The following is a 24496-nucleotide window of genomic DNA, read 5'->3' as shown; positions in this document are numbered from 1 at the left end:
CCCTCAGTTACTTTATGAGAGCTACTGGTTACCTTACTTATCCTAATCCTTATCTTAATCCGAATGACCATTGACTTTACAAGTCCCGAAAGACGTACTGGTCGGTAATTTGGACATTCTTAATTCTCCCACCATGCTTTTCACAGTAACTGCATTGCAGTGTTAATGTAAGCCTACTTGTGACAATAAAGATTATTATTATTAGGAACAATGAGAAAAAGAAATGTCAAGCATAAAAATTATGTTCCATAAAGCTCTTTTCCATGATCTGAATCCCCGCTCCTCCCCTCCCCCCAGCCCGTACACTACTTTTCCCAATGTAGCATTGGCAAATGACTCCAAATATCTATCATTCTTTAAGTCGTGAGGTAGTGCCTGATTTCTGTTTTAAATTCATGTTTCTCACATTTCCATTTATGTTCTTTGGTCCTACTTCCCTCATTTGAATGAATAATTGGAGTTCATTTTGCTTGATCACTTAATGAACTCACCTTCATTGGGACATTTACATTTCTCTAATCTTTTAGACATGGCAGCATGGTGGCTCAGTGGTTAGCACTGCTGCCTCACAGCGCCAGGAACCCGGATTCAATTCCAGCCTCGAGTGACTGTCCATATGGAGTTTGCGCGTTCTCCCCATGTCTGCGTGGGTTTCCTCTGAGTGTTCCGGTTTCCCCCCACAGTCCAAAGATGTGCAGGTGAGGTGGGATTACAGGGATAGGACAGGAGAATGGGCCTGGACAAGGTGCTCTTTCAGAGGGTTGGTGCAGTCTCGATGGGCTGAATGGCCTCCTGCACTGTAGGGATTCTATGACCTCCATTTTCAGTTGCTGCTCTTTCTATCCATTTTGCACAGCATATATATCTTTTCAAGGAATGATTTTCAAAGTGGACCACTCTAAGTGTGGTTTGAATAGTTGGTTATGAAGCGCTCGGATAACGCTTGTAGCCTTACATATTACCAGATATAACTCACCATTCGATTACCATTCCTCGGGAGTTGAAGTTGAGCCTGATAGTGTCTATTTAATGAATGCTGAAAGTCTCCTTAGTGTTCCAAAATGGCATCTGCAGCATGCAAATTCTTCTCTGACATGAAGCGTTCCAGATACTATATTGATAAAGAAGTTAGCGTGTGCATACTTCACATTGCTCTTCGGAGCAGAAAATGAGCCGGGTCAAGGCTCTTAATTGAGCGGGAGGTAAAGTACCAGCTTCCCTCCACACTATGGATGTGAGGTTGGAGACAGGCCGGGCCCAGCGCACCACGTGGAGGCTGGACACGGACCTCCTGGCCGACAAGGCCTGCTGTCAAAAAACTTTGTGGGTCATAGGCGACTACGTTAGTAACAACCAAAATGGGGAGGTCTCACCCTCCACGTTCTGGGAGGCACTGAAGGCCGTAATTAGAGGAGAGATCATAGCCTATAAGGCAAGGAAAGATAGGGAAGAGAGGGTGGCCAGGCAAAACTGGTGGACTCCATCCTGGAAGTCGACAGAAAATACTCCGAGGCCCCGACTGTAGAGCTGCTGGCGGAGAGAAAAAAGCTGCAAATGGACTTTAACCTGCTATCCACTAGGAAAGCAGTGTACCAACTCCGCCAGACACAGGGGACCTTTTACGAAGACGGACACAAGGCTGGCCGCCTATTGGCTCGCCAGCTGAGAAAGCAGGCAGCCACAAGGGAAATAGCGCAGGTAAAGGATAGCAGAGGCAGACTGGTAACAGAACCAAAGGAGGTCAATTGAGCATTTGATACCTTCTATCGGGGACTGTACGCCTCCGAGCCCCCCAACAGGGGTGCGGGGATGAAACAGTTCCTTGATGGACTGGAACTACCAGTTGTGGGGGAAGACAAAAGGGGGGAGCTGGAAGCACCAATAAATCTGGGAGAAATCATGGAGAGCATCAGCTCCATGCAGGAGGGGAAAGCACCGGGACCCGACGGGTTCCCGGCAGACTTCTACAAAAGATTTGCACCAGTCCTGGCCCCACACCTAAGGGACATGTTCGCGGACCCACTGGCAAGGGGCACCCTACCCCATACGCTAGCGCAGGCCACAATTTCACTGATACCCAAAAAAGATAAAGACCCGATGGAATGTGGATCATACAGACCCATTTCACTGCTGAATGTGGACGTGAAAATACTCGCAAAGGTCCTGGCCAAAAGGCTGGAGGGCTGTGTACCAGAGGTGGTCGCAGAGGACCAAACGGGCTTTGTCAAGGGTAGGCAGCTCACAGCGAACATCAGGCGGCTGCTGAATGTAATAATGACCCTTCCCCCCCCCCTCCCGGGAGAGAACACCAGAAGTGATCGTCTCCCTGGACGCAGAAAAGGCCTTCCACAGAGTCGAATGGAAATATCTCCTTGAGGTACTGGAACGGTTTGGGCTAGGAGCGGGGTTCACCGCCTGGGGGAGATTCCTGTACAACGCTCCCAAAGGGAGTGTCCGAACTAACACCACCAGCTCTAAATACTTCCAGCTGCAGAGAGGAACAAGACAGGGCTGCCCCCTGTCCCCACTCTTGTTCGCGCTAGCCATCGACCCCCTGACGATAGCCCTGCGGGACGCGAAAAGCTGGAAGGGAATCCGGAGAGGAGACAGAGAGCACAGAGTCTCACTCTATGCAGGTGACCTGCTCCTCCATGGCTCGAAGCCACAGGAGGGACTGAAGGCAATACTGCAAATACTGAAAGAGTTTGGAACCTTGTCGGGCTACAAACTTAACCTAGGCAAAAGCGAGGCATTCCCAGTGAACCCAAATGGGGGAGGGAGAGAGCTGGAGGGTCTCCCGTTCAAAACAGCCCAGAGCGGATTCTGGGAATCCAGATAACCAGGGACTGGACACAGATCCACAAGTGGAACCTGACCAGCCTGGTGGAGGTAGTAAGAAAAGACCTTCAAAGGTGGGGCTCACTCCCACTCTCCCTGGCGGGGGGAGTGCAGACGATCAAGATGAACGTACTGCCGAGGTTTCTCTTCCTGTTTAGATCCATTCCGATCTTCATCCCCAAGACCGTTTTCCAAAACGTAGACAATCTAATCATGGCGTTTGTGTGGGGGGGTAAGAACCCGAGAATCCCAAAACAGACACTGCAAAGAAGGAAAATCAAAGGGGGCTTGGCCTTACCAAACCTACAATACTACCACTGGGCAGCAACGGCAGAAAGAGTGAGGGGATGGGTACAAGAACCCGACACAGATTGGGTACAAATGGAGGAGGCATCCTGTAAAGGAACGACCCTCCGGGCCCTGGCTACAGCAGCACTCCCATCCTCCTCAACAAGATACACAATGAGCCCAGTGGTAGCTGCCACGCTGAGAACGTGGACCCAGCTGAGACAACACTTCGGGATAACCAAAATGCCCCCCATGGCTCCCATATGTGGCAATCACGGATTTCCCCCAGCCATGCTAGATACCACCTTCAAAAGATGGAGGTGGGACGGGGGCACGGTGATGGTCGGGGACTTCTACGTAGGGCACAGACTGGCGACACTAGACGAACTGACGAGGAAGTGGAAGCTAGCAAAAGGACAGGAAATGAGACACCTCCAAATAAAACACTTGCTCCGCAAGGAGACGGTAGGGTATCCCGGGGCCCCAGAAACCACACTACTAGAGGACCTGATAGGCACAAGTAGTGAGGGGGGGCTATGTGGGAAAATATACAGACAGCTACTGGACAGAGCCCGGACACTGAACGGGACCAGACAAGAATGGGAGGACGATCTGGGGACAGAGGTAGGGTGGGGACTCTGGAGCGAAGCACTGAGCAGGGTGAACTCCACCTCCTCCTGCGCAAGGCTAAGCCTAATGCAGCTCAAAGTGGCGCACAGAGCGCACCTGACCAGAACCCGAATGAGAAGGTTCTTCCCGAAGGTGGAGGACAAATGTGAGCGGTGCCAGAGGGGCCCGGCCAACCACACCCACATGTTTTGGGCTTGCCCCAAGCTTGCTGGGTTCTGGACAATGTTCTCTGAGGCAATGTCCAAGGTTGTGGGGGTGAGGGTGATGCCATGCCCAATAGTGGCAATCTTCGAGGTATCGGAGCAGCCAGAGTTACACATGGGGAAGGGGGCCAATGCCCTTGCTTTCGCTTCCCTAATCGCACGGCGGAGAATCCTGCTCGGCTGGCGACCGGCAGCACCACCCACAGTTGCAGACTGGCTCGCTGACCTTTCAGAATTTCTCCACCTGGAGAAGATTAAGTACGCCACCCGAGGGTCAGAGGAAGGCTTCCTGGATACTTGGGGGTAGGAGTCGGCCTGTTCCAAAACCTGTTCGAGGCCAGCAACGAGTAGTGACCTAATAAGAACTGTGGTGTTGGGCGTTCTGACACACAGATGAGCCAACACGGTTGTATATGGTACAACGCTATTTTATTTAAACTTTCTATGTACAGTTTTGTCTTGATACTCTGCACGAGGGGATTCCCTGTTTGTGATCTTGTAACAGGTCTTGTCCGTGTCTTTGTCCCCAGACCTACTGTCCACTAGGTGTCGTGCTCGTGCTTTTATGTGGTTGGTGTCCTTGTGTGTGATTGGTTGTGGTGTTGTGTGCTCTGATTTGTCTGTTGGTGTGTCCATCATGATGTGTGTGTTTGAATATCACGACATCCCCCCCTTTTTACAAAGATATGTGCCTACGTGGTAATAAATATGATCGCGTCGTGAGTGCATCTAAGAGTGTGTGTGTGTTGTGTACAGCATGTGCATATGACGTACCCATTTACATGGGGCGATGTCGGGTGCGTCACATGAACAAGGTTGTACCATAACAGAACATGAATGCGAACGAGAAAAAAAAACTTGAACAGTGGTCCAGTCAGACGATATCTGGAACGATAAACAACAACAGGTTATCATATAAAATTGTGTAACTTGTTAGACATATGAACGGTGTTATAAGTCCAGTCTAATGGGCTTGCGACGGGTTCGGGTTGACTGTCAGGGTGGCACACCACTCATCGGCTGGATTGATGGCATTGACCTTGTTGACATCGATGATGGAAACACGGAAGGCATCCTGGTCATCTGCATCACTTAACTGGAAGTCTTGATGCGTGGGCTGGACGGTCCTGACTTGTCTGCGAGATTGTCGGGGATGTGCAGGATCCATGGGTTGAGCCGAACGACAGTGGGCAGCATAGTGGCCCATCTTGCCACATCTGAGGCACTGTCGGTTTTTAGCAGGACATTGCCCTTTTAAGTGTACAGCTCCACAATTGCCGCACGTCATGACGTCACGGCGTTCGTTGCGCCACTGCGCATGCGCAGTGCGATCTTGCGGTGGGCGCGCCTGCGCAGTGCGTCCCTCGATGTGGCCGTTATTTTTGGCGCGCACCAGCACGGGAGACCACGAAAAGCGCGGGAAGCGGCCGCTGTCGTCCGGGCCGTGGGTCGGGAAGTAATCGATGGCCTGGATGCGTTCGGCGTCATGGGCCGCCTGGCTTGCCGATTCGACGGCTGGGGACCCCCTCCGTGCCAACTCGGACGCCTGAAATCGGGCAAAACGGCAGGTTGCATTCTCGTGGAGGACACAGGCTTCCACAGCAGATGCTAAGGTGAGGCTTTTTATTTTAAGAAGCTGCTGGCGTAGGCCACTAGAGGCAACGCCAAAAACAATCTGGTCCCTGATCATGGACTCTGTGATGCTGCCGTAACCGCAGGACTGCGCTAGAATCCGGAGGTGCGTCAAAAAGGGTTGAAAAAGCTCCTCCTTACCTTGCAGGCGTTGCTGAAAGAGGTATCTTTCAAAACTTTCATTCACTTCAACCTTAAAGTGCTGGTCCAGTTTGAGGATGACCGTGTCATACTTGGATTGGTTTTCGCCTTCTTCGAACACCAGTGAGTTGAAGACGACGAGGGCGTGCTGACCCGCGTAGAAGAGGAGCATTGCAATCTTCGTTTCATCCGAGGCACTCTGTTTTTCGTTGGCTCGGATGTACAGGTCAAATCGCTGCCTGAAGAGCTTCCAATTGGTACCTAGGTTCCCCGCAACTTGCAACGGCTGCGGTTTGTCGGTGCGGTCCATGTCCAGAATGGCAGGTTAGTTGGCAGGTATCAATCCACTCCTGTACCATGTGGTGTTGGCCGTTCTGACACACAGATGAGCCAACACGGTTGTATATGGTACAACGCTATTTTATTTAAACTTTCTATGTACAGTTTTGTCTTGATACTCTGCACGTGGGGATTCCCTGTTTGTGATCTTGTAACAGGTCTTGTCCGTGTCTTTGTCCCCAGACCTACTGTCCACTAGGTGTTGTGCTCGTGCTTTTATGTGGTTGGTGTCCTTGTGTGTGATTGGTTGTGGTGTTGTGTGCTCTAATTTGTCTGTTGGTGTGTCCATCATGATGTGTGTGTTTGAATATCATGACAAGAACTTTTTAAAAATAACACTTAGATGAGGTACCAAAAGACTGCGCAACCCGGGGCGGGGTGTGGGGGGGGTGGGGGGGGGGCGGGGAGGCAGAAGGAAGGTGGGGAAACCACGAGAGGTGAGGGGGGGGGGGCACCACCCCCCTTTTTTTTTTCCATTCTGTCCGGAAAATAAACGAAAAGCACAGCCAAAGCCGGGGGGGGGGGGGGGGGGGGGGGGGGGGGGGGGGACAACGGGGAAGGGGGAGGAACCATAGGCCGATCCAGAGGGCAACAAAATGCACATAGGGTCAGTTAAACGAAGGCCAAACTAAACCTCTCTGTATAATAAAGGAAATTAGCGCGGGCGAGAAAAATGTAATGTGTATATATACAACTGCTTATAATATGGGAAATGCCAATAAAAATATTTTTTTTCAAAGTACCAGCTTCCCAGCAACAGAATGAAAGTTAGGAATTAGGTTGGTGCGAGATTAAAGGCGAATCCTGATCGCAAGGAGTGAGAACCTATTTTTAATGCATTTGCATGTCACGCATACTGATTAAAACACAAGTTTTCTGGATTGAATTGTACCTTTGCAATTAAGCTAGGAGCAAACGAAAAACACGGGCCTTCAAATTCACCACTGGTTAAATGTGGTGGGCAGTCGCCCTGGACTTGGAGTGAAGAGAAGCTGCTTTTCTTGGATGGGGAACTTTTTTGGACCAGGGTTGAGGAGGAGGCTGAGCTATTGCATTGGTGGCTGTCCAGGGAGGTCAGGATATGGCTGTCTGAAGGAGAGGGGGTGGCAGCTCTCCAGGGTGGTACGGACATGGCTGACTGAGGGAGGGAGGGTGGTGACTGCCCGAGGAGGTCAAGACACGGTTTACTGAGGGAGGGAGAGAGGGTGGCAACTGCCCAAGGAGGTCAGGGCATGGCTGACTGAAGGAGGGGGGGGGGGGGGGTTGGTGGTTGCCCAGGGAGGTCAGGGCATGACTATCCCAGGGAGGAGGGTGACCACTGAGGTGGGGGGGATGGTTGATTGAGGGAGGTTGGGTCACAACTGCCCTATGAAGGCTCATGAGAGCAGAGGAGTGGAGATGAGCAATGTAGGGAAAGCCTATCTTCATGGACAGGAGGTGAATCATGATAGAGGGAAGGTCAGTGGTAAGGTTGTGTGAATTAAAGTTAACAGTGGGAACGAGGATCATGGATGGCAGGTCTAGGGTAATGGCAAGCAGTTTGGTGGAGCCAAGGGGCAGGGCAAAGGTGATGAGGCCAGCTCTGGGCTGACATACAATTGATCTACCTTGATGGTGAGTGGGTCAAGTGTCACCAAAGGCAGGGCAAGGGTGATGAAGTGAGCTTCGGGGCTGTTGAAGGGTAGCTGAAAGCTAACTAAGGGAGGGTGAAAGGTGATGGCTTGTAGCTCCAGGGTCAATATGAGAGTGTACATGGACATCCTGTGACAACAGGAACAAGTATGTGTAGAGATCAAGGAGGAGGTTGTCGACGGTGGGGTAAGTGGGGACCAGGGTGAGGTCGACACACAGTCCTGGGACCTGCTTTGGTGAAAGGTGCCCAAGTCAGAAAGGAGGATTATTTAGACTGCGCTGACAAAATCTTTGTCTGCATTGTGCCCAGGTTCACCTCTGGCAGACAAGATGGGTCTCATGGACCCAGTGATTTTGGAGGCTTATCTGTAGAAGGATGGTAATTGGCAGAGGATGGTCCAAGCACAGGATGACAACAAGGGACAACAGCAGAGGATGGGGCAGCTCAGAATGCTGTCACGCAGTGTGATTTCGAGTAATGACATGTCATCTAATATCAACGTTCGCGGAGTAATTGTCTACAAATATCACTTTTTCACAGGGTAAGGGGTCAATCACTAGGGGGCAGAGGTTTAAAGTGTGAGGGGCAAGGTTTAGAGGAGATGTACGAGGCAAGTTTTTTTACAGAGGGTAGTGGGTGCCTGGAACTCGCTGCTGGAGGAGGTGGTGGAAGCAGGGACGATAGTGAAGTTTAAGGGGCATCTTGACAAATACATGAATAGGATGGGAATAGAGGGATACGTACCCAGGAAGTGTAGAAGATTTTAGTTTAGATGGGCGCAGGCTTTGGAGGGCCGAAGGGCCTTGATGTGTTGGGTACTGTGGATCTGTGGAGACTGCGTTTACCTTAGCAGTAATATAGACAGGCTACCAACACTTGTAATAGTACAACTCTATTTTATTTAACTAAGAGCTGTTAAACATACTTGCACTGTGGGTCGATACTATGTTAGATTGACAGAAGACCTATGCCTAACCTGACCAGCCTATACTGCTCGCACATGGTGGATGTTTGTGCTACTGACTGTGGGCTCTGTCTGTCTCAAGAGGCTGCATCCCGAATGAGCGGGAAAACTAGTGCCCTCTGTCTTTATAGTGATCGTGCCCTAACTGGTGATTGGCTGCTGTGTCGTGTGTGTTGATTGGTCTTGCAGTGTGTCAGTCAGTGTGTGTCTCTGCACCATCATATACTGATGTGTATATTATGACATCCCCCCTTTTCTAAAAAACTATGTGTGGCACATGCGAGCATATTTACAGGACTATGTACAGAAACTCTAAGATATTTACATTGGAAGTGTCTAGTGCAGATGGACAGTATGTAACACAAAATATAACTAGAACAACAGTATGTACAAACCAGTGAGTTAATCAAACAGGGTAACGAAACAATCAGTTCATGAGTTCAAAGAGTCCATGAATTCAAGCAGTTCATACATTCAGTCTCTGAGGTGGGCGACAAATTCTGGTTGACCGCCTCAAGGGTAGGTCAGGGGCCGCCTGTTCTGGAATGGGCGGGACTGTGTCAGACTCAGAGGGTGGCAGAGCGAAAGGGAGAACTGCAATGTCCGTGACGGGTTCGTCGTGATGGTGGGGCAGGACATGATGATCTGGTGGCGAGCGAGGAAGGAGCCGTAGTGCCCACCTATTTCGGCGAAGAAGAGAGCCGTCTTGTAGACGAACCAAAAATGACCTGGGGGCCACTTGTCTGAGCACCACAGCGGTGGCGGACTATACACCATTGGGAAGTTGGACACGGACCTCGTCATCAGGAGCCAGAGCAGGGAGATCCGTGGCGCGGGCGTCGTACGCCGATTTGTGCTGGGCCCTAGACAACTGCACTCGACGAAGGACCGGAATGTTGTCCAAGTCCGGGACATGAATGGCACCGTCGTCCACAGCGTGCGATTCATTAACAATTGAGCCGGTGACAGGCCGGTGGACAATGGAGCTGACTTGTAAGCAAGCAGGGCGAGGTAAAAATCGGATCCTGCATTGACCGCCTTGCACAGGAGTCGTTTGACAATGTGCACCCCCTTTTCAGCTTTGCCATTGGATTGTGTGAAGTTGTTTCGTTTGGCAAAAATTGAACCACTCCTGACTGGCAAAACACGGGCCATTTTCGGACATGACCGTGAGCGGGATGCCATGGCGAGTGAAGGTTTCCTTGCACGCCCGAATGACCGCAGTTGAGGTGAGGTCATGTAGCCTAACTACCTCCGGGTAGTTTGAGAAATACTCCACTATGAGGACATAGTCCCGGCCAAGTGCATGGAACAGGTCGATGCCCACTTTGGTCCAGGGGGACGTGACCAACTCATGGGGTTGCAAGGTCTCCCTTGGCTGAGCAGGCTGGAAACGCTGGCATATTGGGCAGTTAAGAACGTCGTTGGCAATGTTCTCGTTGATTCCAGGCCAGTACACTGCCTCACGGGCCAGTCGGCGGCATTTCCCCACTCCCAGGTGGCCCTCATGGAGCTGCTCAAGGACGAGGTTCCGCATGCTGTGCGGAATGACAGTCCTGTCCAGCTTTAGTAGAATTCCATCTACCACCGCCAGGTCTACTTTAATGTTATAGAATTGAGGGCATTGGCCCTTGAGCCACCCGCCTGTCAGGTGGCGCATGACACGTTGGAGCAGGGGATCGTTGGCCGTCTCAAGATGAATATGGATGAGTCGTTCGTCCGTGGCGGGCAGATTGGATGCGGCGAATGCCACCTGAGCATAAATTTGGCACACGAAGCCCGCTGGGTCGCAGGATGTGGTGACAGATCGGGAGAATGCATCGGCGCCGGTGAGCTCCTTACCCGGGGTGTAGATGAGTTCGAAGTCGTACCGCCTGAGTTTAAGCAGAATGCGCTGCAGGTGCGGCGTCATGTCGTGAAGGTCTTTTTGAATGATATTGACCAGTGGCCTGTGGTCTGTCTCGACTGTGAACTTTGGGAGTCCATAGACATAGTCATGGAATTTGACATCTCCGGTAAGAAGGCCCAGGCACTCCTTTTCAATTTGCGCATAGCGCTGTTCGGTGGGCGTCATTGCACGTGACGCGTATGCGACAGGAGCCCATGAGGAGGCGTCGTCACGTTGAAGGAGCACTGCTCCAATGCCGGACTGACTGGCATCCGTGGAGATCTTTGTGTCTTTGGCCAGATCGAAAAATGCCAACACCGGGGCCTTGGTCAGCTTCGCCCTGAGTTCCATCCATTCTTGTTCGTGGGCGGGGAGCCATTGGAACTCGGTCATCTTCTTAACCAGGTTCCTGAGAGCCGTGGTGTGGGAGGCGAGGTTAGGGATGAATTTCCCCAGGAAATTGACCATGCCCAGGAAGCGGAGGACCGCCTTCTTGTCTTCCGGTGTCTTCATGGCCTTAATGGCAGATACCTTGTCAGCATCCGGCTGTACGCCAAACTGTCCGAAAGTCAGTGTCCTGAGATGCGGAAGCGTCAGCGGGTGACAGGGAGTGAACCCCTTGGACAAGATTTAGAAGTTTGCACACCGGAGCATCAAGCAGGGAGGCTTTAGTGGATCCCACTATTTTGAATGGCAGGCTAGCCTTTAATGACCGGTGCGACACTTCAAGCTGGCAAGAGCCACTGGCAGCAATGGCATTACCATTATAGTCCAGGAGCTGGCAGGCGGATGGCGGGATGGTAGGCTTGGCATGGAGGCTTTCGAGGTCAGACCGCGCAATGAGGTTGGCTGAAGCGCCGGTGTCCAGGTGGAATCGGATGCGGGATCGGTTGACCGTGAGGGTGGCACACCACTCGTCGTCCGGATCAATCCTGAATATTGGGAGAGACTTGGCTTTTGTCTTCTGGAGCATCTTGTGTTTGGTGATGATGCCCACCCGAAATGGTGCTTTGTGGTCCTCGGTGTCAAGGTCCGGAATCAAGTCAGAGTCGGAATCGGCGACCGGTGGCTGGATGGTTCGGACATCCCTGCGTGGCTGGTTGGAGCGACGAGAGGTAGTAGGTTGAGCAGACCTGCATAGGGCTGCATAGTGGCCAAGCTTGCCACATTGGAGACAGCATCGGGATTTTGCAGGACATTGCCGCTTTAAGTGGGCGGAGCCACAGTTGCTGCACGTCGTGACATCAGAACGTTCGGTATGCCACCGCGCATGCGCGCTGCGGTCGTACGTAGTGCTCGCCTACACAGTGCGGTCTTCGGCCTCGCCGCCCCGCTTTTCGCGGTCAGTGCCGCATGCGCGGGAGCCCGTGAAAATCGTGCGAAATGGCCACCCTCATCCAGGCTTAGGCCCTGGAGTTGTTTAATGGCTTGCACCCGCTCTGCCTCGTGGAGACCTTGCCGCACCGTTTCAGCCGCTTGAATGTGCGAGTATCGGTTAGTGGCGTGTTCTTGCAGATTGCATGTCTCGATGGCTATCGCAAGGGTGAGCTGTTTAACCTTGAGGAGCTGCTGGCATAGGGGGTCCGATTGCACACCGAAAACGATCTGGTCACGGATCATCGAGTCGGAGGTGGAGCCGTAATTGCAGGACTGCGCGAGGATGCGAAGGTGGGTGAGGGAAGATTGAAAAGGTTCATCCTTACCCTGCAGACGCTGTTGAAAGACATAGCGCTCAAAACTTTCATTTACCTCGATGTCACAGTGACTGTCGAATTCGAGCAGGACTATCTTGGACTTGGACTTGTCTTCGCCTTCAGCGAAAGTGAGAGAATTGAAGATATGGATGGCGTGGTCCCCGGCCGTGGAAAGGAAGAGAGCAATCTTCCTGGCGTCTGAGGCAGCTTCCAGGTCTGTAGCTTCGAGGTATAGCTGGAATCATTGTTTAAAGATTTTCCAGTTCGCACCGAGGTTGCCGGTGATGCGGAGCGGCGGGGGAGGGCGGACGCTGTCCATACTACCGGATGGCTGATTTCTGGTCGAAGGCAGATCACTTGAAGGTAGGTCTATTAAACTCTAACATCACATACTGGTACCATGATGTGTTGGGTACTCTGGATCTGTGGAGACTGCGTTTACCTTAGCAGGAACATAGACAGGCTACCAACACTTGTAATAGTACAACTCTATTTTATTTAACTAAGAACTGTTAAACATACTTGCACTATGTTAGATTGACTGAAGACCTATGCCTAACCTGACCAGCCTATACTGCTAGCACATGGTGGATGTTTGTGCTACTGACTGCGGGCTCTGTCTGTCTCAGAGGCTGCATCCCGAATGAGCAGGAAAACTAGTGCCCTCTGTCTTTATACTGACCATGCCCTAACTGGTGATTGGCTGCTGTGTTGTGTGTGCTGATTGGTCTTGCAGTGTGTCAGTCAGTGTGTGTCTCTGCACCATCATATACTGATGTGTATATTATGACAGGCCTGTTCCTGTGCTGTACTTTTCTTTGTACTTTCTTGGTCCGCGCAGAATCTGAATGCACGACCAGGGACTCCGTCATGACCCGTTGCTTTCGATGGGTTCACTTTCAAGAAGGCCGATCTGACTTTGCAGGCTGTGACAGTGGGTATGAGTGTGCCTGAGGCTGCTGGGGTAGTTGGCAATGGTTAGTTATCTTCCTGCTTTAAACTAGCATAGAGTGCAATGAGGACATCCGGGAGGGGTACTCTGTTGCCAGAGATTCTACTCAGTTTTTCTTTGTAGCCCGTTGTATTCTTTATGTCTTGCCACAACCGACGAGAGTTTGTGTCATTAGTCTGTGACTCTAACTTAGGCTGGTATTGGCTTTTGACATCCCTGTTGACTTTGATTTGATTTGATTTATTATTGTCACATGTATTAGTATAGAGTGAAAAGTATTGTTCCTTGCATGCTGTACATCTCTTACCCTGCAGATGCATACCGTGCATAGGGAAGGAAGGAGAGACTGCAGAATATAATGTTACAGTTATAGCAAGGTGTAGAGAAAAGATCAACTTAATACGAGAAAGATCCATTCAAAAGTCAGGGAAGAAGCTGTTCTTGAGTCGGTTGGTACGTGACCTCAAACTTTGGTATTGTTTTCCTGACGGAAGAAGGAGGAAGAGAGCATGTCCGATGTGCGTGGGGTCCTTAATTATGCTGGCTGCCTTTCTGAGGCAGTGGGAATTATAGATAAAGTCAATGGATGGGAGGCTCCGTTTGCGTGATGGACTGGGCTACATTCCGTAGTTTCCTGCGGTCTTGGGCAGAGCAGGTTCCATACCAACCTGTGATACACCCAGAAAGAATGCTTTCTATGGTGCATCTGTAGAGGTTGGTGAGAGTCGTAGCTGACATGCCAAATTTCCTTAGTCTTCTGAGAAAGTAGAGTTGTTGGTGGGCTTTTTTAACTATGGTGTCGGCATGGGGGGCCAGAACAGGCTGTTGGTGATCTGTACACCTAAAAACTTGAAGCTTCTGACCCTTTCTACTTTGTTCCCATTGATATAGACAGGGGCATGTTCTCCACTACGCTTCCTACTGTCGTACCTAGATTTCTTGTATAGGACTGGTCACCCGTCTTCAATGCCTCAGACCTAGACTAGGGATCGGATCTCTTGGTTAAATCGTGGTATCCGGTTGGGGAACGCATGTACTACCTTCTTTGACACGCAGTGTTTGACACAAATACTGATGAAGTCTGTGACAGTGGTAGCATGCTTGTCTAGGTTGGCTGCTGACTTCTTGAATCTGGAGCAGTCCACTGACTCCAAGCAGTCACGTTGGAGCCCTTCCATTGCCTCAGACCAACATTGCATGATCTTCTTAACCGCATCTGCCCACTTAAGTTTCTGCTTGTATGCCAGGAGAAGGAGCACCAACTTATGGTCCGATTTTCCGTAATGTGGTCGGAGGATAGGGCGGTAGGTGCCCTTGATGTTTGCGTAGCAGTGGTCAAGGATGTTAAGACCCCTGGTGGGACAGGAGACGTGCTGGTGGAATTTTGGCAGGACATTCTTGAGGTAGGCCTGGTTGAAGCCCCCGGCCACGATGAACAAGACCTCCAGGTGTTCAGTTACACTTTTGTTTATAGTGGTGTACAATTCATCAAGCACCTTCTTCACTTCCGTGTGGGGTGGGATGTAGACTGCCGTGAAAATGGCAGAATTGAACACCCGTGGAAGGTAGTATGGGCGGCACTTCACAGTCAGGTATTCCAGGTCCGGGTGCAGTAGTTTGCCAGGGTCGCCACGTCTGGGCACCAGGCAGAGTTGATGAGGAGGCAAACCCCTCCATCCTTCACCTTGCCCGAGGATGCCATGCAGTCCATCTGGTGAATTGAGAAGCCCTCAGGTCATTTGGCACAGTCTGGTGAGGCAGGGGTGAGCCATGTCTGTGAAACAGAGCACACAGCAGTCTCTCATGTCCCTCTGAGAGATAACGTTAAGTTCATCCAGCTTGTTTTCGATTGCTTGGACATATTCCAGGAGTATGCTGGGGAGAAGAGATTTGAAACCGTCATTTTAGTCTTGCCTGCAGATCGCTGCCTTTCCCTCGCTTCCTCGGTCAGTGGCTGCTTCTGGATGGTCCTGGGATCTGAAGAGAGAAATCTGACCTTGTGGAAGGTAAGTGGTTGCATCTGGAGGTGTCCTGGGCTCTGGTTGCGATTTTGGGTTCATCGGGGGGTTGGGGGGGGGGGGGCATGTTCGCGATCCAGTCAGGCCCCGGGGTTCGGCGAGGACTGATCTTCCTTTCGGCATATTTGAGGTCCGTTGGGGGTGGTTAGGCCATGTTTGGGTCGCTGCCAGAGTCTTCCTGGGTTGGGCCGGACCCAGCGCCGGTGGCCGGGTTGGGCGCTCCTGATATCGGGCCTCAATCTAGGCCTGGCCGGGCCTACTCGTCTATCCTCTTTCCCGCCTTCAGGTGAGTTGGGATGCTGGGCAGGCCTCTCCGTGTCGGGTCTGGCATTTCGGAAGCTGGGTGGGGTGCTTTGGAAGCCGGATTGAGTTTCAGTCGACGTCGGGTCGCTGGTCAAATCTTGCTGAATCGGGTCATGCTGGGTCATGTGGGTTGGTCCATGGAAGTCGGAGAATTTTGTTATGGGTCAGGGTTTACAGAACCCCAAAGTGTATCATGGAGTTCAACTGACCCACAACTTTTAATAGATTGTGGTGTGGGGAGCACACGGCCCACTCTACAGGTGTGGTACAGCACAAATGGACAAGTGTTTTTTAAAACAAAACAATGTTTATTCTATCAACTCAAGTTAACCTTTTTAAAACAACCATTGAATATCTTAACACCCATTAATTCAAAGATAACCCCCAAAGACGAAGTAATCGTTTCAGCTGTCCTTTCAACATCCAAAAGACTTAACCAACATTCAAACATGAGCACATTAGGTTACATTCAATATATATAGTGAGAAAGGGTTCAGCCGTGCTGCTGCTTTTGGTTACTTCAGCTACAGCCCCTTTGTTTTCTTCATGCAGCTCACTGAAAACACACAGACACACCCAAGCTGCTCTCTCAAACTGAAACTCAAAAAGCAGAAGTATAGCACAGCTCCCCCCACCCTCTGACATCACTTCAGTAATATGATCAGCTCCATTTCTTAAAGGTACATTGCTTAAGCATCCATTTCTTAAAGGTACTCTCACATGACAATTTCCAGACCTGTAAGTAAATGTAAAAAACATGGATAGTGATTGTATTAGTGTTAGAATTAAGACTTAAAAGGCTAGAATGGTATTAAAAGATGTAGGGGGAGAACCTGAGGAGGAGAGCTCGCAGGGAGTCGCCACGATCTGGTGCCATCTTGGAATGAGAATGGGAGGAAGATTACAATCCAGACAACTGCTTTTCTGCCTCGGCTGTGTATAAAGAACAATGACAAAAGCAATACCAATAAGCTCAAGCCCAATTTTCCATTCACCAACAATTCTACTCTTTTACTTTTCCTCTGTTACTGGCCATCATATCATTCCCTTCACAGAATCATGGAGATGTTATGGTGCAGTAGGAGGCCATTTGGCCCATGGTGTCTGCACTAGCTCTCCAAATGAGCAACGTGACTAAATTGTGGCTTGGCCAAAATGCAAAAATGAAAACCAACACAAAATACACATTCCAAACTGGATTTTTAATAAATTATGCCGTATTGCATATATTGGACCCAATCAAACGTCCTTGTGCGCCCGACCCGGTACGGGACAAGGCCGTTAAGTCTGTGAGAGGCCCCTCGCGAGGTCTAGGTCTCGCCTTCACTGGGCGGGATCCAGATTTGCATATTTAAGTGAACCACTAGGCTCACTTAAATATGCCTGTGCCGGAGTCTCCCAAGGAGCGAACGGCCGCACCTGAGAGACCTCGCCATGGTGCCACTTAGCACTGTTCGACACAAATGTGGATCAGGCATAACAGCACCTGGGAAGGGGTTTCTCCCAGCCATCGGAGACCCCGGAGTGGTTGGGCTCTGGGCGAGTGGTACCCTGGCACTCCCATTGTCACCCAGGCATCTGGGCACTGCCACCCGATGCCCAGGTGCTAGGTTGCCCATACCGGGGATCAGACCCAAGGATGCCCTGCCCTTATGAGGTGGAGTGAGGGGGGCTCGAGGAACCCCTAACAAGTAATATGGGGCATTGGGGGGGGGCTCCGGAGGTCGCAGTGTGGGGTCAAGAGATTGGGGCAGCATTTAAAAATGGGCGAGTTGAGCTCGTCGGTGTAGGAAATTAAAGTAAGAGTGGCCTCAGTGGGGCATTCCTCGACGAGGCCAAAAAAAGCCTCCCATTTGATAGCGGGGTCATTCTCGGTGCTGCAGGTGCCAAGAAACACCCATCTAAAAGTGCCTAAAACGGAACCTTTTCTCGTTAACTCGCATCCACTGTTAAACAAATCTTCCTTGGACTTCAAACTGCGTCACCTAGGGCTGGGCGGCAATCTGGACCGGCTGGCGGACAGGCAACAGCAAGAGCGCTGGAGTGGTGGAATAGCAGTGATAGGAGGGTGAATGCTGTCATTCTGATCGAAGACAGCAGGTTCATGCTCCACACGTTAACCATCACGTTATAGAACATAGAACATACAGTGCAGAAGGAGGCCATTCAACCCATTGAGTCTGCACTGACCCACTTAAGCCCTCACTTCCACCCTATCCCTGTAACCCAATAACCCCTCCAATCCTTTTTTGTCACTAAGGGCAATTTATCATGGCCAATCCACCTAACCTGCACGTCTTTGGACTGTGGGAGGAAACCGGAGCACCCGGGTGAAACCCATGCAGACACGGGGCGAACGTGCAGACTCCACACAGACAGTGACCCAGCGGGGAATCGAACCTGGGACGCTGTGAAGCCACAGTGCTATCCACTTGTGCTACCGTGCTGCTCAGTGAGGTATGAATATTTATTCAGGAGATCAGCAAGGAGGCTCGTTAATATTAAAATTCATTATCATCAATTTAACTGACATTCCCGCCCTTTGTGGGCATGAAACTCATGACGTCACCGGCGATAGGCGGGGAAAATCAGGAAACCCGATCTCGCTGGAGAAAATCGCATTTCCTGATTCTCTCCAGATTTTCCGCCCATGTCACTGTTCTCTCTGAAGGCGATCGTGAGCTAAAAATCATCCCTTCAATCAAGTCACCCCTCACACTTTTAAATAATATGGACTGAATGAAGTGAGCCCAGAATAATGATTGTTCCCTACATTCACCTTACTATAGAATTAGCTGAATAATTCGTATGTGACCTCAACTCACCAAGTGAAGTGCTTGCTTGCTTGAACTTTGGAGAGGTTGAAGAATAAATCCACAAATTATTTGGCAGTTCAAGTCAACGCACACAAAGGTAAAATACACGGACTACTTTTGGACATCTGAGAATGGGTTTACAGTAAATTTGAACTTGTAAACATCTGATGGTCCTGTAAACTTCAGTTTAGAATGGTTAAAACCTTAAATGACCTGATCCATGTCCATTTTTTGTGCAATATCTTTGCATTACTCTTTGATTTTTTATGAGGGCACTTTGTGCTTGAGCTTTGGTTAACGCCCTATACAACATGAGATTGAAAGTAATTACTTTGATCACTTTGTGGCAAAAGCACAGCTCAACATAAATTTTCATCTTCACTGCAGGAGCAGAATGCATCTCCCCCTGTTGTAGGAACTGTCCAATTATCATTCCATTCTCCTGCAGTGAAGGTGAGAATTTGTGCTTTCATGAGCGCTTCTTCCCCATGTAAAACAAATCCTTAAAACTGTAACAGTAAATAATTAACTATCTGTTTTTTATAGGTCAAAATGAAGAATGAAAATGTGACCTTTGCAGTGAAGTGCATAAAGAAAAAACACATAGTGGACACAAGACAGCAGGAGCACATACATTCGGAGAAGAAGATTCTAGAAGAGGCATGTTCTCCGTTTATTGTGAGGTAGGTGTTTTTCTGAAGGATGGTTAAAAGAATACACCAGGCAGACTGATAACAATTCTGTTTAAAAGCTGACAGTAAATTATGTGAAAAATCTAGTTCAATTTGACTTTCTTTTTACTTTTTATCAACATACTATTTGAAAAGTAATCTACAACCATTACCTGGTTCCTGCATAACTCTGTCAGTGCCAGATGTTTGTGTTCAGCTCTCCTCTGCAGGGTTCACTACCGAATAATATCCTGGCATCCTAGCGCAATATTTGTTTTCAATCTCATAGCCGTATTCATTTGATTAACAGATAATATCAGAACTCTTATATTTTGTGTCTCATGACCAATCTCTCAACTTTCATCGCATCACAAGTTGAAGCCACTCAGTGGCTGGAATTTTAAGCAGAGGCAGTGGCACCTCCTCCTAGCTTAAAAGTCGGAGGTTCAAAGCTCCAAGCCAGTTTTATGGCTACCGGGCCATGAATTGGCTCAGGTTGCGACTTCCATGCCTATTTAGGACGATGTGCCAACTCCGAGAGCTGCTGGCCAACCAAATGGTTAGCAACCCTCTAAGCCCAGTGTTTTTCAAACTTTTTTTCCGGGGACCCATTTTTACCAACTGGCCAACCTCCGGGACCCACACCGGCCGACCTTTGTGACCCACGCTGGCCAAACTTTGCGACCCACGCCGGCTGACCTTTGCGACCCACGCCGGTCGACCTTTGCGACACACGCCGGTCAACATTCGCGCCCCACCATTTTCTCTTACCTTTAACGCGAGAGGTGAGCCAGCTTGGTCCTCATTATCTCACTCCAATCAGGTTCACAGGAGGAGAGGGCTATGCACATAGAGGGCTGTGCAGGATTCAGCTGGTTCCTTTGTGCCGTCTTCATCTTTGTGAGGATGTAAAATCCATCTTCACACGTGTAGGTCATTGTGAAGGACAAAAACAACAAAATCCTTGTTTTACTCAGCTCCGGGTACTTCTTGGAGACGGTAGTCCAGAATGCTGACACTGTCATTGACTTGTGCCGTGTTTTTAATGTGCTGTCAAAGCTGAGGCACAGAAGGTCAGTCACCTTCATTTTGGAGTCAGGCTTGCCAGTCCATTTACAGTTTCCTTACTCATGCTGTTTTCTTCACTGTGTTATAGCAGTGTGGGGAACATATTGAGGTTTAGCTCAGTGGGCTAGACAGCTGATTTGTAATGCAGAACAAGGCCAGCAGCGCATGTTCAATTTCCATACCGACTGAGAATTCTGAATTCTCCCTCAGTGTACCCGAACAGGCGCCGGAATGTGGCGACTAGGGGCTTTTCACAGTAACTTCATTGCAGTGTTAATGTAAGCCTACTTGTGACAGTAAACAATTATTAAGTAGTAATTTTGGCCTTGCACTCGCAATTGCCAAACTTTTAATGAGTTTTGGAAAGCTGTGATTTCTTCACAGTTCCAAAAGCAATCATCATCCTTCCCTTGCAATTCGAGGTTCAGTTCATTTCGAATTGAATGGATGTCTGCAAGATAAGACATAGTTAGCATCCAAGTTTCATCAGCAAACAAATCAGCCAGAGAGGACACTTTCTCGAGGAGGAGAGCGTGGATTTCATACCTCAGTTGGTAAACTCTGAGTAGCCCCCTGTTGACTGATCATTGCAATAACTCTTCAAGCGGATGAAGTCCACCGTCATTGGGATTGACTGGTCACTGTTTTGATTCAATGCTTAATGTAGTCTAAAAGGTCAGAAAATAATTTATAGCCACCCTTCAGTACACAGAGGGCGACGATGTGATGATTTCCTATGACTTTCATTATATCCCTTGCCAAACGTTCAGTTCTGTCCATGATTAAACCATGAGGAATATATACTCTCTCCAGATCATTTGAGTAATGTTTAGGGATGCAAAACAGATCGAGGTCATAGCTTTGTTCACCATCATGCAGTCAGCCGCCACCATGCCGCAATCGCACTTTGACCCCGGGTTCAGGTCTCAACACTCCCGGGCTACATGCGCATTGATGAGCGGTCACGCGTGCCCGCATTGTTTTTAGCTGGTCGCGGCCACCATTTTGTAACGCCGCACACAGCGGCCATTGTTAAAAGACGGCTGTTGCGCGTGAACTCCCGCGATCGGGAATGCCGCGATGGACAGCTCCACGACCCTCCTGACACCCGCCCACGACCCACCCATGGGTCGCGACCCCCACTTTGAAAATGCCTGCTCTAGTCCCAGCAGTGCCACCAGGAAAAGTGCCCACTTCTGGAATTACCAGCAGTCACCCAATAATGATCGTCGCTTGAGCCGGATTAGAAGGTGTGCGGGACAGGGAGGCTTCGGTGAGGGAGGGGGGGTTCGGTGGATGGGGGGGGGGAGAGAAACATGCTAGGGTGGGCAATACAGTGGGGAGGGCCTCCATTGGGCCTTGCCACATGGTATGAACACCCCATCCCCCACCACTGATAAAATAGTAAAATACCAGCGGCAGTGGGCCTCAGTTAGCCCAAAGATAGGTGGGCCTCCGGCACCTCAATTTCTGGAGGAGGAGGTTAGGCGACAGGTCAGATATTGCTACCTTGCCATCCAAATTAAACCCTAATTTCCATCACTCCCCTCCCAAGTCACCCCAGCCCATTTCCAGGGTTGGGGATCATAGAACATACAGTGCAGAAGGAGGCTATTCGGCCCATCGAGTCTGCACCGACCCACTTAAGCCCTCACTTCCACCCTATCCCCGTAACCCAATTACCCCATCTAACCTCTTTGGGCACTAAGGGCAATTTATCATGGCCAATCCACCTAACTGAAGCCATGAAACTTCTGCTTGATGCCATGCAGGCTCAGGCTGTTGTCATCCTGGTTGCAGCGTTCAGAAGTCTCTTAGTCCAACAATCCATCCATCAGGAGGAACTAAGGTTGTAGAGGCAGTCCCCTGGGGGTGTGAAAGTACAACAATAATAATAATCTTTATTGTCACAAATAGGCTTACATTAACAGTGCAATGAAGTTACTGTGAAAAGCCCCGAGTCACCACATTCTGGCAGTTGTTTGAGTACACAGAGGGAGAATTCAGAACGTCCAATTCACCTAACAAGCACGTCTTTCGGGACTTGTGAGAGGAAACTGGAGCCCACGGAGGAAACCCACACGGACACAGGGAGAACGTGCAGACTCTGCAAAGACAGTGACCCAAGCCGGGGATCAAACCCGGGACCTTTGAGCTGTGAAGCAACAGTGCTAACCACTGTGCTACCGTGTCGCCTATTTGTGACAACAATAAAGATGATTAGGTTTATAATAATAAGATTATTATTTGTGATGAACGGTTACTGTAACACTGTACCTTTGTCATCATGTAAGGTGATGTCCCCTTTAAGACCGGGCTTGGAACCCTGGGGGACTCCGGCTCCACCCATCTGGGAGCCGTATATAAGGGGCCGTCTTGTGGGCGGCACCTCTGTTAGCAAATGTCTCGCCACCAGGCTAATTTTTAGCTTATTAAAGCCTTCTTTACCGTTTACACTCTCAGCGTCGTTATTGAGGGCACCACATTATTATAACCCTGCTAACCTGCACTTCTTTGGACACTTAAGGGGCAATTTAGCATGAGCAATCCACCTAGCCTGCACATCTTTGGACTGTGGGAGAAAATCGGAGCACCCGGAGGAAATCCACGGAAACACGGGGAGAACATGCAAACTCCACACAGACAATCACCCAAGACCGGAATTGAACCCAGGTCCTGGCACTGTGAGTCATCAGTGCCATAGTGCTGCCCTATGGCCACCCTAAGGTCTTGCAGAATAATAATAATCATATTAATAATCTTTATTATTGTCACAAGTAGGCATACATTAACACTGCAATGAAGTTACTGTGAAAATCCCCGAGTCGCCACACTAGTATACTGAGGGAGAATTCAGAATTCAAATTCACCAACAGCACGTCTTTCGGGACTTGTGGGAGGAAACCGGAGCTCCCGGAGGAAACCCACGAGACACGGGGAGAACATGCAGACTCCGCACAAACAGTGACCCAAGCCGGGAATCGAGCCTGGAACCCTGATGCTGTGAAATAACAGTGCTAACCACCATGCTACCATGCAGCCCATAGAGAGATGTGGCTGATGAGATAGTTGCATTAGTTTGAATTTTCCAAACTTCACTAGATTTCAGGGAAGCTTCCATTAGATTGGAAGATAGCAAATTAACTCCTTCATTCAAATAGAGAGGGTGACAGAAAGCAAGAAAGTAGGAAACTATCAGCCAGTTAACATCTGTCAGTGAAAATGTTAGAAATCAATATTAAAGATGTTATAGCAGGGACCTTGGAAAAAATCAGAACAATCAGGCAGAGTCAACATGATTTTGTGAAAGTGAAATCATGCTTAACCAATTTATTGGAGTTCTTTATAGGTGTCATATGTGCTGTGGATAAAGGGGAACCGGTGAATATACTGTACTTAGTTTTCCAGAAGGCATTTGAAAAGGTGCCACACTGAAGGTTATTGCAGATAATTGAAACTCATGGTGTCGGGGTGACATATTGGCATGGATTGAAGATTGGCTACCTAGCAGAAAACAGAGTTGGCATAAATCGGATGTTTTCTAGTTGGCAGGATGTGACAAGTGGGTGTGTGCAGGGACAATTTATATAAATAACTTGGAAGAAGCGACTGAAGGTATGGGGCGGGATTCTCCCCTACCCGGCGGGGCGGGGGGTCCCGGCGGGACGGAGTGGCATGAACCACTCCGGCGTCGGGCCGCCCCAAAGGTGCAGAATCCTCCGCACCTTCAGGGGCTAGGCCCGCCCCGGAGTGGAAGCCCACCCCAGAGTGGTTTGCGCCCCGCCGACCAGTGGGAAAGGGCTTGGTGCCACACCAACTAGCGCCGAAGGGCCTCCGCTGGCCGGCGCGAGTTGACGCATGCGTGGGAGTGCCAGCGTGTGCTGGCGTCATCCCACACATGCGCAGAGGGCTTCGTTTCCGCACCGGGAATGGCAGACCGGTACAGCCCCCGGTGCGGAAGGATAGAGTCCCCCCACAGCACAGGCCCGCCCGCAGATTGGTGGGCCCCGATCACGGGCCAGGCCACCGTGGGGGTACCTCCCGGGGCCAGATCCCCTTGTGCCCCCCCAAGAACCCTGGAGGCCGCCCGCGCCGCCAGGTCCCGCTGGTAAGGACCTACTCCAATTTATGCTGGCAGGACTGGCAAAAGATGGGCGGGACTTAAGCCCATCGCGAGCCAGATAATTCGGGCAGCCCCAGCGTCCATTGTATCGTGCCGTACCCCGCCATTCTCCGGAGCGGGTGGCGCGACTCACGGCGTGCCAAGTTTTGGGGGGCCGTAGAATTAGGAGAACGGCGGGGGCGGGATTTACGCCGACCCCCGGCGATTCTCCGACCCGGCGGGGGAGTCGGAGAATCCCACCCGTGGTTGCTATTTTTGTTGATGACACAATAATAGATAGGAAAGTAAATTGTGA

At 50.2% G+C, this 24496-nt stretch overlaps 1 protein-coding gene across 1 annotated transcript in view; it reads left to right on the top strand.

The window, feature by feature from the left end:
- prkg2 (protein kinase cGMP-dependent 2) overlaps positions 1-24496 on the top strand; it is a 187100-nt gene that overhangs the window by 108344 nt on the left and 54260 nt on the right. The window contains exon 14 of the mRNA XM_072496242.1: positions 18886-19022. Within this exon, the coding sequence (XP_072352343.1) occupies positions 18886-19022 (137 nt within the window). The remainder of the gene's footprint in view (positions 1-18885; positions 19023-24496) is intronic.

This window comes from Scyliorhinus torazame, chromosome 3 (assembly GCF_047496885.1).
Source record: "Scyliorhinus torazame isolate Kashiwa2021f chromosome 3, sScyTor2.1, whole genome shotgun sequence".
NCBI lineage: Eukaryota > Metazoa > Chordata > Chondrichthyes > Carcharhiniformes > Scyliorhinidae > Scyliorhinus > Scyliorhinus torazame.
Note: the sequence above shows the minus strand (reverse complement) of the source record. Positions and strands in the feature narration are given on the sequence as shown.